At 46.9% G+C, this 18,765-nt stretch overlaps 1 protein-coding gene across 3 annotated transcripts in view; it reads right to left on the bottom strand.

Moving 5' to 3' along the window:
- Positions 1 to 249: 249 nt before the first annotated feature.
- SAE1 (SUMO1 activating enzyme subunit 1) overlaps positions 250 to 18,765 on the bottom strand; it is a gene marked incomplete at both ends in the record, with an annotated part of 70,533 nt that continues 52,017 nt past the window's right edge. Inside the window, 3 exons of one of the 3 annotated variants that reach the window (XM_084257476.1) lie at positions 250 to 342; positions 3,767 to 3,836; positions 14,274 to 14,418. In XM_084257476.1, coding sequence (XP_084113602.1) covers positions 250 to 342; positions 3,767 to 3,836; positions 14,274 to 14,418 — 308 coding nt within the window. Of the gene's footprint in view, positions 343 to 3,766; positions 3,837 to 14,273; positions 14,419 to 18,765 lie in introns of those variants that run through there. The other 2 variants (XM_084257478.1, XM_084257477.1) reach the window with 2 other exon arrangements.

Genomic DNA, 18,765 nt, shown 5'->3' with positions numbered 1-18,765 from the left:
TTCAGGTGACTGCCACTGAGGGGAGCAGAGTGGAGTGGGCAAGTCCTGGCTGGAACTCAGTGGCTGGAACAGTGGCCACATCCAGGCTTAGCAGCCGCTAGTGCTAGAAGTAGAACCCCGCACACCTCACTGCTTGCAGGAAATGGTCTATATTCAATTTTCCCTCGCCTGGAGATGCCTATGGGGCTAGAAGGGGACAGGGAACACGTGGGCACACGGCGGGTCGCATCCGGTTGCCAGGTCTTGGGTTCACTTGGGGCCAAGGCACTCGACAATGCCATTCCCCTTCATGCCATCAAAGAAGAAGAAATTGTTGTGAGGAGGGTCCCTTTGAGACAGGGCCTGGGAGAAAAACAAGAAGAGGGTTCAGCTCAAGTGCTTTAAAAGGGATAAAATAGAGAAAAAGAGAAATGAAACACAACATCCCAAAACCAGCTCCTTGAAAGCTGTGTGGACAGTGGTTCTCAACTGAGGTTGATTCTGCTCCGCTGGGCTAGTCTGGCTCTGTCTACAGATAATTTTAAAATGAAGCCATGTCTCTTTGCTCTGCCCTGTACCAGGTGTGTGTGTCCTTGGGCACATTATTCAACTTCTGTCCTCCCCGGGTAAAACAAAACTAACAGCTGTATCATCCTAGGCATCAGGAGGCGACATGCCTCAGCTATCTATACCTACACCAGCACCAGCGGGGAGGAGCACTGCTCAGCAAATGACTGTTCAACTGACAAAGGCAGCGAGCCAGTCCTTTGTCACCTGAGGGGCACACGGGGATGCAGAAGACACTCTCCTGCAGGGGAGGATTCAGCCTGCCTTCCACGGACAGGCCAAGGTGGGCGCCAGAGGACCTGGGACATGCTACTGAGCCATGGAAATGGAGATTGTCTTGTGGGTTCAGCACATTTAGAGATGGGGGTCAGACTCCCTGAAATCCCATGCTAAGTCATCTGGGGGAAGGCTTCAGAGATGCCAGTGAGTTCCCCACAGGGCTCTTAGTCCAAAAAGGGTTACCACTGAAGAGGAGGCCATCACCTAAGCAGGCTGCTGGCAGGGATCACATGTTCCCTGAAGGTGTGTCATCTTCAGGAAGGACCCCTGCTGCAAGATTAGGAATGTGCTCTAAACACCCTGAACCTCTCCTCGTGAGGGGCGCACTGACGCCATCCAGGTCCTCACCTGTACAATGGAGACAATCATACCTACTCTGAGTGACTGTCACTCACTCATTCGCCCAAGGGACAAGTAGTGAGCATCTTCGGGAACCAGGCAGACATCATGCTGTACTAAGGATTCGCAGGTTCCTGCCATGTGGAGTGTGGAGCAGAGGTTTGTCCCCCTGGGAATGTGTGTGAGGTTACACATAAACAGCATGTGTCTGCTACAAGTTTTGGTGAAAATGAACTGCAATCAAGCTTATCATGTGCAGGGAACACAGAAAGTGAGTGCTACCGGTGACAGAGGCAGGGGTCCCTTACCAATAACTGAGAATTCCAACCACTCAGGTGAAAGGGCCAAAGAGCCGATCCATATACTCCTAGAACCTAGACCCCAAGTTACAAAAATGTGTTTTAACACATTTTCTCAGCAGAGGTGTGGCTGTTACTGTTACATCTAATACTGTAGGCGGGGAGGGTCTGTAGAGAGGATGGTTTCAACTTAAGGAAGCAGGATGCGACAGGAGACAGCTATAACGTGTGGTGTCCAGAATGACAAAAAGAAGGAAACAAAGATGATTCCAAGGGAACACACTTCCACGTGAGCCCTCCATCTCCAATGTTTACTTTCCAAGGGTGGTCAGATGGCCTCCCTGGGGAGCAGAGGGAGGTCTGTGGCCTCAGATTAGGGACCCTACTGCCAGCTGGCTGAAGCGTGGAACTGTGTTAAGCAAGGGGAGTGGTAGGGACAAGATAGCAGGGCGCGGGGTGAGCTGGGGGTAAAAGGTAAAGTGCTTCCCAAGCAAGATGGGGATGAGGAGATTCCAAACACACCCAGCAACCAAGAATGCAGAGTACTCTGGCTATCTGGGACAAACAGAAACAAGATGCGGGGCAACAGCTGCGTCCAGCAGGCAGGAAGGAGGGGGCTGCATTAGGGTCAGAACTGGGACGCAGAGGACCCACTACAAACAATGAGGTTAAGGCCACCTGCCCCCAACCCCAACTCCATTCTCCATGAACCCAGAGAGCAGCTTCTCTGTGGGATGCACAAAAGGGAGGTCAAGGGTGCAGGGACAGTGTCCGCAAGTGTGCAGAGACAGAGCTGCTGGACAGGGGTGGGGATGCCGTCAAGGAGCAGCACCTGAGGCCCCGAGGCCTCATGGCGACAATCGCAGGCTCAGAAACCAGACCACTTGGGCTCAAATCCTGTCTCTGCCACTTCCTGCACCTCAGTTCCTCCTTGATAAATTAAGAGTTCCAAGAGCTCCCACTTCCAATAGTTGTGAGAATAAAGCTGAGTTTATCCACGCAGGAATCATGACCTCCGTGTGGTACACAGTGGGCAAGGACAGTGCCCTGACCACGGTTGCTGCTGTCATTCTAGGGCACGACACTTGCTCCCGCGAAGGCTTAGAGCTTTTCCTTCCTGGCACTCTCTCCTGCCAAGTCCGTCTGCAGGCGGTCTCAGAATCCTTCTCAAGTCCCATGGCAGCCACTACCAGCTTCTCAGATTGGGCATACACGAACAGAAACTTTCACATCACTCTGAGATAAGCAGAAGATGGAAGCAAGGAATATGTAGCCCTCGTGTGTGTTTCTTCCTCTCCCTTTCCTATCTCCTTGGGGCACCCTACAGTCATGACACAGACGGGTAGGTTTGGGGAAAGAAGAATTTGGTCCAGAGAGGATCAGGAAAGAGGAAGAAAGAAAAAAAGGAGCCTTCATGTGGAGGAACTATCAAATTGGGTCATATGTCTAGAGAGCAAATTACAGATCCAGAAAACAAAGGAGTGAGCACTTGGTCTCCAAATTATCCTCCTAAGCTCGACATTGATGTGCAAATGGACATGGAAAACCAATGAACTCTGCCCCATGAAGGAAGGGGACAAACCATCACTGTAAGCCCGCCAAAGCAGTTAAGCATGTGTGAAAGGCGAATTGAACACGCTTGGGGCAAATACCAAAGCGCCCCCAAGAAAGTAAAATATATTTGGGGCTATGTTCTAGTTTTAGCAACCTGCACGTTCTTCTCGGAGAGACTCACAAGGCTGTGCTAGTTATTGGCTGAGTGACGCCTGGTGAGACACTTCCCCTTCTGAGAGGAACAGCGATCCTACCTAACTCGGTCATAGGGCACAGTGCATAGAACCTTCTGGGCTCCTAGCAGAGAGCACAGGATCTGAGGGCACTGCCTTTCCTCCTCCTCCTCTATAAAGCCACAATGGGTGCACTTACAGGAGGGAGTTCTGCCATCATGGCCATGGAGAGAACTGCGCAAGTTGAGGACAATAGCCCAGGTTCTGCAGTTCCTTCTCAGTGCCTCAGTGTCCTCCCTTTAGATGGGCGCAGGGCTAGGACTTGTACCCCAGCGCTGTGAGGAGACTACCTGGCCAACAGCACAAGCAACATAGTGCCTGTGGGGCACTGTGCCCATCTCTGGGATCACCAGATGCCCACCCTGGATGGGACGAAGGTAGGAGAAGGGCGGGGCATAAACAAAGATGAGTGGGACCAGAGGAAGCAGGCAGCTTTCTGGGTTCTGCCTGTGAGCACAACTACAAGGTTAAGACAGAGTAGGCCGGCTCTCTTCTATATTCCTCAGTAACTTTTACCTTCACAATTTCCTGGGCCAGTATCCCTCCAACCACGGCACACACTGGGACCATCTCAGAGAAGCAGTACCTGCAAGAGAAGACAAGCGAGATGGAGCTGGAACACCAAGAATCGGCAGGACATCTGGAAAAGGGCAGCAGCAGGCTGGGCCAAATGAAAACATCTTCTACCAGGAGAAGTCAGTTCAGATAGCCACACTAACCCAGGTGTGAGCAGTAAATCTGATCCTGGCGTTAGTAGGTGGCTGGGAAAGACCTCTGAACCGAGGTAGCCAGGAATTCTCACTTTTTTTTTAAGTTTAAGGAAAGACTAAATCTGTGCTTCCTAAAAATAAGGTCTGCCGCGGACCAGCACAGCAGTAAACGATGAGGCCACCTCAGGGTTGAGAGAAGCGTGCAGGGTGGTCAGGGCGTCGGCGAAAGAAATGACACACAGACACACTTCAAGAGTGAAAATCTGAGTGTAATTTAAGTTTGTGACTAGTATATATATGTTTTCTAAAAGCACAGGAATGAATATCAAGGAAATCAGCTTGCTCATGGGCTCAGTCTATCACTATCAGGGAGGTGATCTACATAACAAGCAATGACCATTATAGAAGAAAGAAGGAAGTTTAGAAAGACAAATAAGGGATTAAAGTTTGTAGTTCTAGGAAGAGGGACAAGATTTTTAGCATTCTTGTAGTGGTTCTTGGTGGTGGTCGTTATCTTTTGATAAGCTTCTGCCTTTTCAGGGAACTTCCGCTGCTTTCAGGCTGGTTTCTCTCCTTCCCCCCCCCCCCCCCCCCGCGCTGATTGCCCAGCCGGATCTAGGGACCGTAGCGAAAGCCATTCCTAAAGATCACTGCGGGGGGAGGTGCAGCAGGTAGGGTTTTGCTGTTCTCCCCCTGCGCGCTGGTTGCCCAGCCGGACCTAGGGACGGTTAACCCTAAAGGTCACTGCAGGGGGAGGTGCAGCAAAGGTCCTACAAATACCAGATGTGTTACAGTGCCCCGGTCACATTCTCTCAATTCTCTTTTTACTCATAATGGGCAGTGGGTTCTATATGCTATTCCTAGACAAAAGCCAAGCAGAAGGCCTGTGTTAACATGTAGGAGGCATGGGAAATTGGGGCCTAAAATCAAAGCATGGGGGAGAAAAGGTCTGTTACCCACAGATACCAGTCCTTCTTGGTAAGGGTAGGGTATCCAGAGGGCAAATTTTAGCTGATACTGTCACCAGGCCCTTGAAATGGACAATTCTGGGGAACAAAAGACTTTCTTCCTCAAGTGGAAGTGTTCTCTGCTGCCAGTTCCCACCCCTGAAGACAAAGGTGTTTTTTTTAAGAAAGCAAAGTGGGACATGGAACCCTACACACCAGGACACTGCCCCCAATCTTCCCAGATGGGCAGATGCCTGTAAATTTTTAAAAGTACATATATCTAAACATAGATGATTTTTTAAAAGACTTATTATTTATACAAGAACCGGGGTACAGGCCAGATGCACAGGAGGGCGAGAGGATTCACCAGAGACAGAGCGGGGAACAGAACAGGCAGACTGACAAAATACACTGCTGAGGAAGCAGCAGCGGGAGAGACAGGCGAGGTCTGCAGCGCCATGGGGGACCCTCGCTGACCAGCCGGGATCAAACCAGCGATGCAGAGGCTGCGGACAGCTTCACAGCGCTGCGCTCAAACGCCTGCGCCACCAGGGGAGGCCCTAAACATATATGATTTTTAACACAAGTAATATTAACTATTACTCATTCTGCTTTGTAACCTACTGATGGATATTAACCTAAGCTAGATATTTAAATAAATCTTATTTATTTATTTTTATTTATTTATTTTTATACAAGAACAGGGTACAGGCCAGATGCGCAGGAGGGTGAGAGGATTCACCAGAGACAGAGCAGGGAACAGAACAGGCAGAATGACGAAATACACTGTTGAGGGGAGCAGCAGGCACGACAGGAGAGGTCTGCCGTGCGATGTGGGACCCTCGCTGGCTGGCCGGGATCAAACCGGCGCTGCAGAGGCTGCAGACAGCTTCACAGTGCGCTGCTAACCGCCTGCGCCACCAGGGGAGGTTCAATAAATCCTATTTAAGATTACAATCATGTGGGCCTCCCTGGTGGTACAAGGGGTTAAGATGCAACCTATGAAGCTATCCGTAGCCACTGCAGCATGAGTTCACTCCCCAGCCAGGGAGCTAACCCACATGGCGCAGCAGACTTCTCCTGTCTCCCAACTGCTCCCCTCAGCAGTGTATTTCAGTCAATTGGCCTGCTCTGCTCCCCATTCCATCTCTGGTAAATCCTTTCACACACACCCCCACCCCTGCATTTCTGGCCTGCACCCCAGCTCTTGTATGCATGAATAAATTAAGTCTTTTTAAAAAATCCATTCTATTTCTTTCCATAGTCATGAACATTTTAAAACAAAAATCAGGAGTTTCATTTACAATAGCATCCAAAAGAATAAAACATCTAGGAATAAATTTAACAGCAGATGTGTAAAATTTATACTCTGAAGATCACTGCTGAAAGAAATGAAAGACCTAAATAAACAGAATGATAGCCCATGTTGATGTGTCAGATCTTAATATTGTCAAGATGGTAATACTTCGAAAACTAATCTGCAATCATCACTGTATCAAAATTCCAGCTGCCCTTTTTTTTTTTAAGATTTATTTTACTTATTTATGCATTCAAGAGCTGGGGTATAGACTGGGGGTGGGGGGTAGGGGAGGTGCGGTGAGAGAATTCACTGGAGACAGAGTTGGGAGTAGTGGGCAAGACAGGAGAGGTCTGCTGCGCCATGTGGGTCAGCTCCCCGGCTGGGGATCGAACTCATATTGCAGTGGCTGCTGACAGCTTCATAGTGCCGAACTTAATTAACCCCTTGCGCCACCAGGGAGCCCTTCCAGCTGCCTTTTTTTATAGAAATGGAAAAATTCTAAATATTTATTTATTTATGCATACAAGAACTAGGGTACAGGCCAGAGGTGTGGTGGGTGAGAGGATTCACCAGAGACAGAGTGGGGAACAGAATAGGCAGATCGATGGAAATACACTGCTGAGGGGAGCAGTAGGCAAGGTGGGAGAGGTCTGCTGCGCCATGTGGGTTGCTCCCTGGCCGGGGATCAAACTCATGCTGCGGTGGTTGCAGATAGCTTCATAGGTTGTGTCTTAAACCACCCCCCCCCCACGCCACTAGGGAGGCCCAAGAAATGGAAAAATTCTAAAAGCCGTATGTGCATGAAAAGAAACTGAATTACAAAAACAACCCTGAAAAAAGAACAAGTTGGAAAACTCACATATTCTACTTTCAAAACTTACTAATAGGGCCTCCCCTGGTGGCACAGGCGGTTGAGCGCAGCGCTGTGAAGCTATCTGCAGTCTCTGCAGTGCCGGTTCGATCCCCGCCTGCCCGTGAGGGTCCCACATGGCACGGCAGACCTCTCCTGCCTCGCCCGCTGCTCCCCTCAGCAGTGTATTTTGTCAGTCTGCCTGTTCTGTTCCCCGCTGTGTCTCTGGTGAGTCCTCTCACCCTCCCACAAATCTGGCCTGTAACCTGTTCTTATATAAATAAATCTTAAAAAAAAAAAAAAAAAAGCTTACTAGTAAAAGCTATAGTAGCAAGAGAGTGTAGTCTTGGATTAAGGACAGATACATAGACCAAACAGAGTGCAGAAATAAAACCTTACATATACAGTCATTTGATTTTTGACAAGGGTGCCAAGACCATTCAATGAGGAAAGAAAAAGTCTTTTCAATAAGTGGTGCCAGAACAACTAAATCTCCACACACAAAGAATTAACATGGACACCTATCCTATACCAGGTGCAAAAGTTAACCAAAAAATAGATCAGAGACCTAAGTATAGAAATCAAAACCAGTTTTAAAATGAAAATAAATCTTTATGACCTTGGATGAAGCAATGGCCTGCTAGATGTGACAATGAAAGTTCATAAAAACTAAAAAATTGAACTTCAAAGGCTATACCATCAAGAAAGTGATATGGCAACCCATAGAATGGGAGAAAAAAATTGCAAATATTCTTGTATCCAGAATATATAGCGAACTCTTACAATTTAAGAACAAAAAGATAATCCAAATTAAAATTGTCAAATGATCAAATCAGACATTTCTCTAAAGAACACATACAAACGGCCAGTAAGCACAGGAGGAGAGGCTGGATGTCCTTAGTCACTAGAGCCATGCAAATCAAAACCACAATGAGATATAAGTTATTGCCCACTGAGGCAAAAACAAGGATGTGGAAAAACTGGAACCACATAAAGTGCTAGTGGAGCAGTAAAGTGGTGAGGCCACCGTAGAAGACAGCTTGGCATTTCCTCAAAATGTTCACCCAGAGTCACTGTATGAACCATCAACTCCACTCATGTATACTCACCCAAAAGCAATGAAAACACAAGTTCACGCAGAAACACACAATTAATGTTTAGAGTGGCTTTCAGTCATAACTGTCAAAAACTGGGAACACCACAAATATCCGTCTGCTGACTGTGGTGCATCCATACAACGGAATACGACTCAACAATAAGAGCAGAGCTGTGGATTCACACAACAGGGAGGAGTCTTAAATACACTAAGTGAAAAAAGCCAGCCTCAATAGAGCACACAGGCTGGATGAACCCATTCACATTACGTTACTGGAAAAGGCAGAAGTAGAGAGAAAGAACTGGTAATGCTTGCTTGTGTGTGGGGAAGGGACTGACTACAACAAGGCGTCATGAAGGGATTTTTTTGGGTGATGAAATTATCATATCTTAGTTGTGGTAGGGATCACATGACTCCGTGTCATAAAAATTCATGGAGCTTTAAAGCATAAACAAAATATACCCTCACCAAACTGTATAACAAGAAGGACTACATTTTACTTTTTATTTTAAAAATATACACCTTGAGGAAATATTTCAAGAATGAATTTTATGTTATTCAAATCTAAATAATAAAAATTAAACAAGACAAGGGCCTTCCTGGTGGCGCAAGGGGTTAAGACGCAACCTATGAAACTGTCCGCAGCCTCTGCAGCACAAGTTCGATCCCGGCTGGCCAGGAAGCAACCCACATGGCGCAGCAGACCTCTCCTGACTTGCCCACTGCTCCCCTCAGCGGTGTACTTCGGTCAGTCTGCCTGTTCTGTTCCCCAGTCTGTCTCTGGTGACTTCTCTCACCCCCCGCATCTCTGGCCCGTATCCCAGCGCTTGTATGCATAAATAAATAAATCTTTAAAAAAAATTGAATAAGACAAGACAAACATCACCCCTAGAAACAGCCAGACAAATCAAGAATATGAGATATTCTACAATACAAGAGGTTTGGACTCTTAAAGAAGTGGTAAATTGTTCTAGATCAGGAAACAGAAAACCTTTTTCTGTAAAGACCCACAAAGTAAATGCTTTTGGCTTTATAGTCCATATGGTCTGTTTCAACGATTCAAGTCTGCTGTCATACAGTTGTAAAAATTCTACAAAAGCTGTCACAGATAATACATAAATGAGTAGGTGTGGAATAAAACTTTATTTACAAAAACAGGTGGCAAGCCAGTTTGTCAACTCCTATTCTAGATTTTAAAAGATGCAAGAACCAAATGCAACAGATGAACTCAGATGCATTCTGAAGCATCATGTCATCATTATGTCCCTCCCCCCAAACAAACAGTGAAGTATTAACTGAATCTGAGTGGTTTAAAGGCGGTCACTTCTATAGTCTTCTTTCCATTTTTCTGTGCTTGACATTTTTCTTAATAAACATTTTTAACCTATGTATCATACTGCGTTGTACTATATCATTAACTTTTTTTAAAAAAAAGATTTATTTATTTATATAAGCACTGGGCACAGTCAGAAGCGCGGGAGGGTGAGAGAATCCACCAGAGCCAGAGCAGGGAACAGAGCAGGCAGACTGACGAAATACACTGCTGAGGGGAGAGGCGGGCAGCAGGAGAGATGTGCGCCCTATGTGGACCTTCGCCGGGCTGCCGGGGATCAAACCAGCACTGCAGTCGCTGCAGGCAGCCTCGCAACCCAGCGCGCTCAACCGCTGCGCCAATGGGGAGGCCCTATATATCATTAACTCTTTAATGCCTTTCCAATCTCTTTCTCATAAATATGATAATGAGCATTTCCTGTACATAGGTTTTGCACACAATATTTCTTCTTTAAAAAAAGATTTATTTTTATTTATTTATGCATATAAGAACTGGGGTATAGGCCAGAGGTGTGCAAGGTGAGAGGATTCATCAGAGACAGAGTGGGAAGCAGAAGAGGCAGATTTTACTGAAATACACTGCTGAGGGGAGGCCCTGCACACAATATTTGTTTATTATGGGGCCAAAGAGGGAATTTAAATACTCTTGATACACATTTCTAAACCGCTTCCTAAAAAGATTGTACCTTTTTCCAACATCCTTGCTAACATCAAATATTAAATATTGTATTTTCCAAAAATCTACAAAGGATTTTATTGATTTTACATCTGCCATGACAGAAAACATAGAAGATGATATAATACCAAATGGCCAGTGGTATTCTCCAGGTAATGGAATTATAAATGATTTTAATTTTCATACTCAAATTTATTCTGTGCTCTGAATTTTGCATTGCACATATATTGTTTCTGTAATTAAAAAACAAAAGGACAAATATTCTATGATTCCACTTATATGGGGTTAATATAACAATCAAATTTAGAGACAGAAAATACAGTAGAGGTTACCAGGAGCTAGGGAAGGCAGAAAGGGAAACATGTTTAACAGGGACAGGTTTTCAGTTTGAAATAACACAAAAGCTGTGGAGAGGGATGCAGTGATGGATGCACAACAATGTGAATGTACTTAATGCCCCAAAAGTATACATTAAGAATGGTTAAAATGGGGGGCCTTCCTGGTGGCACGAGAGATTAAGTGTCAACACTACGAAGCAATCTGCCACTACTCACCTCAAGTTCGATTCTCGGCCAGGGAGGTGACCCACATGGTTCAGCAGACCTCTCCTATCTCACCTCCTGCTCCCCTCAGCAGTGTATTTCAGTAGGTCTGCCTGTTCTGCTCCCCACTCAGTCTGGTGAATCCTCTCACCCCCCTCACCTCTGGCCTATACCCCAGTTCTTGTATGCATAAATAAATAAATCTTTTTAAAAAATGGTTACAAAATGTTCATCATAAATGTTTTCTAATTGTGAAAAACTATAAACAATTTGAATACCCACCAATAAGGTAATAGTAAAATAAATAAACAACTATCAGAAAATGAAACAAGTCTGAGTGAGGATTTGGACCCATGTTTTTTTGACACAAACAGATCCACGGTACGCTGAAAAAAGAAGGCTCTCATATGGAAAGTATGATCTCATTTTCATGTTTTTAAAGAGAAAAAATACAAGTAAATATACACAGAGAAGTCTGGGAAGGCTAGACCCTGCCATGCTAGCCATGGCTACTTCTCAATCTGAGACTGTGGGTGATGATCCTTTTCTTCTCTTTTACACTTCCTGGCAACAGCGTCTGTTACTTTCATAATCAGAAAAGCAATAAAGCTCTCTGAAAAGAGAGTAAATAACATAACATAAGGACAGTGCAGGCCGATCACAGATGAGGGAGACGGAGACTTGTGCACAGCTCCTCTCAAGTGAGCACACTCCGCGTGGAGCTGGCAGCGGGCAATTTGTGAGGGTAGCTCAGCTGCCAGACGGCAGCTCATTTCCTCACCGGCACCCCTATCCCAACCCAGTCTCATCTCCACCTATGCACAGACTGACTTCAAGAGGCCACCGGACACCTCTTACTTAAAGGGCAATACAGTGGGAGCGCCTAAGCACACGAGGACTTAGATATGAGAACGTGGTTTCTGCAAAGAAGGGAAGAAAAACACTGGAGAGAAAATCAGGCAGCACTAGTTAGGCTGTTAGCAGTCAAGCTGTGGCTTTCTCCTTCTGGGAAGCCAGGCCTCCGCCACTGCCGACAAGGCAGAGGCAGGCTGTTCATCACCCTAAACTCTAAATGCCCAAATTAGCCACTCGGTTGCATACCCACGGCCTGGCAGGCCTGGCACCGAGCACCAGGTATGCCTGGCAGGGGCTGCTGAAATCTGAGCCCAGCAGGGTCAGCCTCTCCTCCTGCTGCAGAGCAAGAGCAGGGAGGCAAGAGCAGGCTCCGCTGGTATGCCCCCTCCACCAAGAGAGGCATGCCTGGATGTTAGCAGGTACCCCGCCCCAGCCTGCACTGTCCTTAGCCAGAGGCGTCACTGGGGCAGCTTGCAAAAGCAAATTGAAGACCACTGCCTGCTTCTCGCTGAATGTTCAGTAGACAATTCAAAGACCAGTGCTGACCCTGTGTCTAAAGAGGGCCTCAGCCACAGTGCAGACGGAATTAGGGGAGGAAGGGGCTGGGAGTCACTAGATGCTGAAGAGAACCTAAGGTACTGTGAGAACCAGAGAGTAGCAGTGCACTGAGGCCAAAACCTGGACAATATGACGGCAACTTTCTGAGCCTCAGTTTCTTCATTTAAATAATGGGAAAATAGGAGCCTTCCTGGTGGTACAAGGGTTAAGACGCAAACTATGAAGCAATCTGCAGCCACTGCAGCACGAGTTCAATTCCCGGCCAGTCAGGGAGCTACCCACATGGCGCAGCAGACCTCTCCTGACTCATCCACTGCTCCCCTCAGCAGTGTACTTTGGTCAATCTGCCTGTTCTGTTTCCCGCTCTGTCTCTGGTGAATCCACTCACCCCCCCCCCACACACACACCCACCCCACACACCTCTGGCCTGTACCCCAGCTCTTGTATGCATAAATAAATAAATCTTTAAAAAAAAGGGAAAATAATAATACACACTTGAAGGGATGGTTGTGACATTTAAATGTGCGAGTGGACATCAAGCACAAGAAGTTTTCCACAAACTGTGTGATTGTTTGGGCCTTGGGCTAGTCATTTAATTTGACCAAGCTTAAACTTAACTTTCCCTCATCTATAAAAAGGGAGCTGTGAAGAGACCATGTATGTAAAGCAACTACCACCACACAGTAGCTGCTCAATAAACACAGCCATCATCATTACTGCTACAAGCTGATGGCACAGCAAAGCAGTCTGGAGTTGCCCAAAGACAATGAAATGAATGGCAAATGTGCACGGGGATCCCATCAAATCCAAAACCTGATTACGTGCTTAAGAGCAAAAGACCGGTGGGCCTCCCTGGTGGCGCAAGGGGTTAAACACAGCACTATGAAGCAATCCGCAGCCTCTGCAGCACAAGTTCGATCTCCGGCTGGCCAGGGAGATACCCGCATGGCCCAGCAAACCTCTCCTGTCTCGTCTGCTGCTCCCCTCAGCAGTATATTTCAGTCAATCTGCCTGCTCTGCTCCCTGCTTTGTCGCCGGTGAATCCTCTCACCCTCCCGCACCTCTGGCCTGTACCCCAGCTCTTGTATGTATAAATAAATTAAAAAAAAAAAAAAAAGAAAACAAACAAACAAAAAAAAACCAAAAGAAATATAGACAAAGGAGTTGACTAGATACTTCACCAAAGAAAATATATGAATGGCAAATAGGCATATGAAAAAATGTTCAACATCAAAAAAAAAAAAAAAAAAAAAGAAAGAAAGAAAAAAGAAAAAAAGAGCAAAAGACCGTTCCGGAGGGCGAGCATGCGGGAACAAGAGATGCTTCTACTGCTGAGGGTGTAAGATGAGGAGCCATTAACAGAGGGCAGTTGGGCGGTGTCTACAAGAGACAAACCCTGCTCTTCTAACCTGCCACTCACTGAGTCACACGTGAGGTCAAATACAACAGCCGAAGGTGCAAACACAAGCCTGACCAGCACTCAAGTCAGCAGGTCCGATAACCTCTACCGCTTTGGGATGGAATACAACAGAGATGCGGAAGGGAGGGAGGAGACTACAGATCTGCCCGTGTTCCCAAAAGATAATGTAAAGTGAAAAAAAGTACAGAATAGCATACAAACTTCATATGGCCTTGAATTTTAAGCAATGTGACTATAAAATGCAGAACCTCCCCCTCTTTTTCTTTAAAGAGCCATGCAGAAGTTTCCTTTCTTTTCTGTAAAGATTTTATTTATTTATGCATAGAAGAACTGGAGTAGAGAGGTGCGGGGAGTGACAGGATTCACCAAAGACCAAGTGGGGTGCAGAACAGGCAGCTGAAATACACTGCTGAAATGCACTGCTGAGGGGAGCAGTGGAAGAGACAGGAGAGGTCTGCTGCGCCATGTTGGCCAGCTCCCTGGCAAGGATCCAACTCAGGCTGTTGCAGTGGTCGCACTGCAACTTAACCCCTAGGTACCAGGGAAGCCCCCCTCTCTATTTTTCATATACTGTTACTATACCAGGGAGAAGCAGAGGCCTAGGAGACTTAGCAGCATGAGACAAAGGCAGCTATCCTCAGAGCTTTGGGTCTTAATAAAGAGATTCCCAAATTAAGGTGAATACTAAAAACAGCTATTTATCAAGCCAGGCCTAACTGATGAATACTGAGACCAACCTGACGAAGTCTTCCGGGAGCAGATCAGGACTAACACCCAGGGAATCGAGCACATCATTCCGAATCTGGAGCAACAGCTCCGAATCTTCCCCAAAGGTATCAGAAGCCGGATCTCTTCCTTTATCTGTGCGGAACTTTAGGAGCACTGGAAAGGAAAGAGGTCACATTAAAAGGCAAATCTCATAGTAATAGATGCTTAGTGATGTTTGTAGCATCTAAATTTTCTTTTCACTCTACAGAAAATAGTGCATTAATTAAAATGTGGATCAAGTAAAAAGTGAATACACTTTTCATTTATTCAACAAATATAGTCAGAAAGGCAATCAAACAATTAGAAAAACGACTAAAATTATTGCAATGAGTGCCATGAACACATCACAGAAGACCTGACGTCCCCTGTAGTATGGTGTCAGCTAAGGCTTCCCTGAAGAAATAACAACTGAATGAAGAGTGTGTGAGTCTGGAGGGGGTGGGAAGGGCTTCAAACAGAGGACGAAGGCCCTGCAAGGACCCAGAAGGGAGGTCAGCAGTGGGAGGCTGCATTCTCGGCAGCAATGCAGGAAGGTCAGCCAAACACTCACAAAGGAAACCTCCCTTAGTACAATTATGTGCAGAAACGGATATTGAATTTTGGTTCAGATATGGCAGCAAATTAGAGCCACTGGATAAGGAGACCCTTATAACAAGGTTTCAGTTGTTTGCCAACCAAAAACACAGTGCGAATGGTGGGCCAAGCACAAGCCCTTTCGGCGACCGCGACACACTTTCCCCGATGTTCCCTGTGCTGGATAGGTGGCACTCTTGTTCCCCACAGGTTCCCCTGCACGAGTAGAGGCAATACTCCTCCCATATCACAAACTGCTTCCCAACAGAGAGGAGACACATCAATCCCAGGGAGCTCTGGGGCAGAACTTTACACCTGGAAGGGGCTTTACAGTTTACCAAATGCTTCCATTTAAGTCTCTTCAGTCTCTGCTGATTGAAAAAGTGAACTGACTCTGCAAATGACATTCTACCAGTACAAGGGAGCCATCCCTGAAAATTAAGGTGAACTGAAAACTCAGGACAGCACTGAGTTTTAAAAAGGCAAGTAGTTGGGGGCCTCCCTGATGGTGCAAGGGGATAAGTCTCAGCACTAAGAAGCTACCAGCAGCCACTGCAGCACGAGTTCGATCCCAGGCCAGGGAGCTGACCCACATGACGCAGCAGACCTCTCCTGTCTCGCCCCTGCTCCCCTCAGCAGTGTATTTCAGTTGGTCTGCTTGTTCTGCTCCCCACTCTTTCTCTGGTGAATCATGTCACCCCCCACACCTCTGGCCTACACCCCAGTTCTTGTATGCACAAATAAATTTTAAAAAGGCAAGTAGCTGAAAACCCCTCAGACTTTCTACTTGCTTATCTTTTTTTTTTTTAAATAGAGGCATGTTTTATTTATTTATTTGTTTTGTTTTGTTTGTTAGTTACGCATGCACTGGGTACAGTCAGAAGCGCGGGAGGGTGAGAGAATTCACCAGAGCCAGAGCGGGGAGCAGAGCAGGCAGAAGGACCGAAGTACACTGCTGAGGGGAGCAGCGGGCGGCAGGAGAGGTCTGCACGCCATGCGGGACCCTCCTCCGGTGGCCGGGGAGCAGCCGGGGATCGAACCGGCGCCGCAGAGGCCGCGGGCAGCTTCGCAACCCAGTGCTCAACCACTGTGCCACTGGAGAGGCCCTCTACTTGCTTATCTTTTTGAAAGATTTATTTACTTATGCATACAAGAACTAGGGGTAGGTCAGAGGTGGGGGGGGGGGGGCGGCGGCGGAAGGAGTTACCAGAGACAGTATGGGCAGCAGAACAGGAGAACTGACTGGAATACACTGCTGAGGGGAGCAGCAGGTGAGACAGGAGAGGTCTGCTGTGCCACGTGGGTCAGCTCCCTGGCCAGGGATTGAACTCATGCCTCAGTGGCTGGTGATAGCTTGATAGTACTGTGTCTTAACACCTGCGCCACCTGGGAGGCCCTCTACTTGCTTTTTTAAAATTCTTACACACAGTTCAGGCGATGAACAGCCCACTCTCCAACAAGTATCTCAAATTCCCTCTTCAACCAGCTGACCCAGCACTTGCTGGGTGCCTAGCAGACCCAGGTGCTAAAGCATGATGGCAGGTGAGCAAACGAATCTTGGTCTTTTGAGCATAAAGGTTTTGGGGGGACACAAGGAGCCATGACAGATGGTTCCAGCAAAGCCCAGGAGAAGCTTGTGAGTGAGTTATCAAGTGACCCAAGAAGAGGACAAACCACAGAGGCCAGGTTAAAGAAGACATGGTCTGTTTCTGAGCTGTGCTTTCCTCACTGCCAGCGTCAGGGAGAGGCCCATGGTCTGTAGTTCTCAGGTAACTTTCACATTCCCAGGACAGGGCTCCACACATTGGAAGCCTTTAAACAAACAAGCAAACACACAAAGAAATCCTCAGAACACCTGCTTGAATATTCTTTTCTGCTGAGAACTTTTCTTCTGCTTCCCGTCACGAGCACAACTCCTGGGACCCTCAATCTATGTGACCACTTGGCAGGCAGCTCAAAGCCAATGGCAGTCCGGACCTGGCTGACAATAATCTGCCATCACACCACCTAGGCCTAACTTCTAACTTTGCATATATGTTGCTGGAATCCCAACTTGCAGTAAATAAAGGCAATCAAATAAGCCTTTGGGGGCAAGATGCAGAAGGAATCGTTAATCCCTGTGCAGAGCAAGCCTCTTTTCTAACACTGTCCTGTGAAGACAAAGAGATCTGGAAATCTGCTAGTCCAACTGAAGCAGAGGCTACTCCAGACCAACAGTACTGAGTATCAGTGTTGCCTGAACAGATGACAGAGGCGATGCCAAGTACAAGCCACTCCCGCACAGGCCAAGGCCTAGTGGCTACCATGTGGAATGTGAGCCAGGAAGCTTGACTTCCAGCCACGGAGCTGGTGGACAGCAGCGGGGGCCCATGCTGGCTGTCTCTTGTGCAGTCCTCTCATTTCTGTGTCAGTGGGACAGAAGTACCAACTGTCATGAGGGATGTAGAAGAGAGGATAGTTTTCCCAGTCCTCACCACCAAGTTTTTCAACTCTTGATTAGAAAATACAATTCTTGGAGCAATTCTCAAACCATTATTAGTAACAGCAAAAGAAACTGCCTACTATGTGTCAGGCACGGTTTGAAACATTTTTACACACATCATCACTCATCGATCTCTACAGTAACCTGGCAAGGTCGCTGGGTACTATTAGTCTTCTACTGTGTGAAGAAACTGAAATTCAGAGAGATTAGTGGCTTATTTAATGTAACTGCCAAGAAGGAGTGGGATGGAAATGCCACTTAAATCTGGCTTCATAATCATTGCTTCTTAACCTTCATCAAATGCAAAAAAAATGGCAAGCCCATCAGGAACGCAGTCCCAAGGATTGTAAGTGGCCTGGCATCTTGCCTCAACCTCAGGAAGACTTGCATTCAACCACACTTTTGTGAGATGCATTTTCCAGATGGGCCTCCCTTCTCTTAAGGAGATCAATGGATAAGAAGCAGAGGCGGAGGCCACAGAAAACCACGCCATCCATCTTCAGATACTAAGACCAGTTTCATCGCAGAAATAAGATGGCACTAAGCGCAAGCACAAAGGCTGCCAGCAGCTGGCCCTGATGTTTCTTTGGGTCCCTTGCCTACTCCTGGTACAGGCCGCCTGGATGAGGGCCGGCAGGCTGGCACCGTCCAGATACCTCGCTGACCACATCTGAAGTCCTCTCAGGGCCTCTGGGAAGGGGGCCAGTCAGTCCGGCCACTCATTTGCAGAAAAGCAAACAGAAGCTGTATTTTTCACTCCTCTTCTAATGTCAGCACTCCAGTTCGCAGGGGTGGAGGGGCAGCAGGAAGCCTGTGTTCTAGACAGGCCGCAGCTTCAGAACTGACCTAGCCCCTGACAACTTCTTGCTTATTAAATTCTCTTCTTTGTTGTGCTTTCTGCCCTTTCCAAATAGCCAGACACACACACATCACTGTTAACTCGGCACTTCTGAAAAGCACTCCCACCAGCTCCGGAGTCTAAAACTGCCCTGCTAAGACCCAACACTGTCAAGGAAGGAGAACTGCTCTGGCAGGATGACTCATGGAATCGCATCAGAACGCCGCACAGAGCAGAGCCCTGGCTTGATCACCTCCATCGGAACCTTTGCATTAACTCTGGCTGCTCAGTCCAGGGGGATGACATTCATCTCCAGAGACGACGGCCAGTTGGTATTTCTGCTTGAGTTAAAGAATTGCCCATGTTAACAGAAAAGCAAATTGAAAAAGAAAAACAGTTTTTCATATGTTAAAAGAAAAACTGCACAACTGAACATGCTACTTTTGGGGAAAAAAATTAAAACCCAAATTCAATCCGAATCAGTATCAGATTAGTGTTACAAGTTTATAAAACAGTATTATTAATCAACTGTGTTTCTTTCTACTAACTTGTTACATTTAAATGTTAT

Source organism: Talpa europaea (genome assembly GCF_964194135.1).
Source record: "Talpa europaea genome assembly, chromosome: 16".
Taxonomy (NCBI): domain Eukaryota; kingdom Metazoa; phylum Chordata; class Mammalia; order Eulipotyphla; family Talpidae; genus Talpa; species Talpa europaea.
Note: the sequence above shows the minus strand (reverse complement) of the source record. Positions and strands in the feature narration are given on the sequence as shown.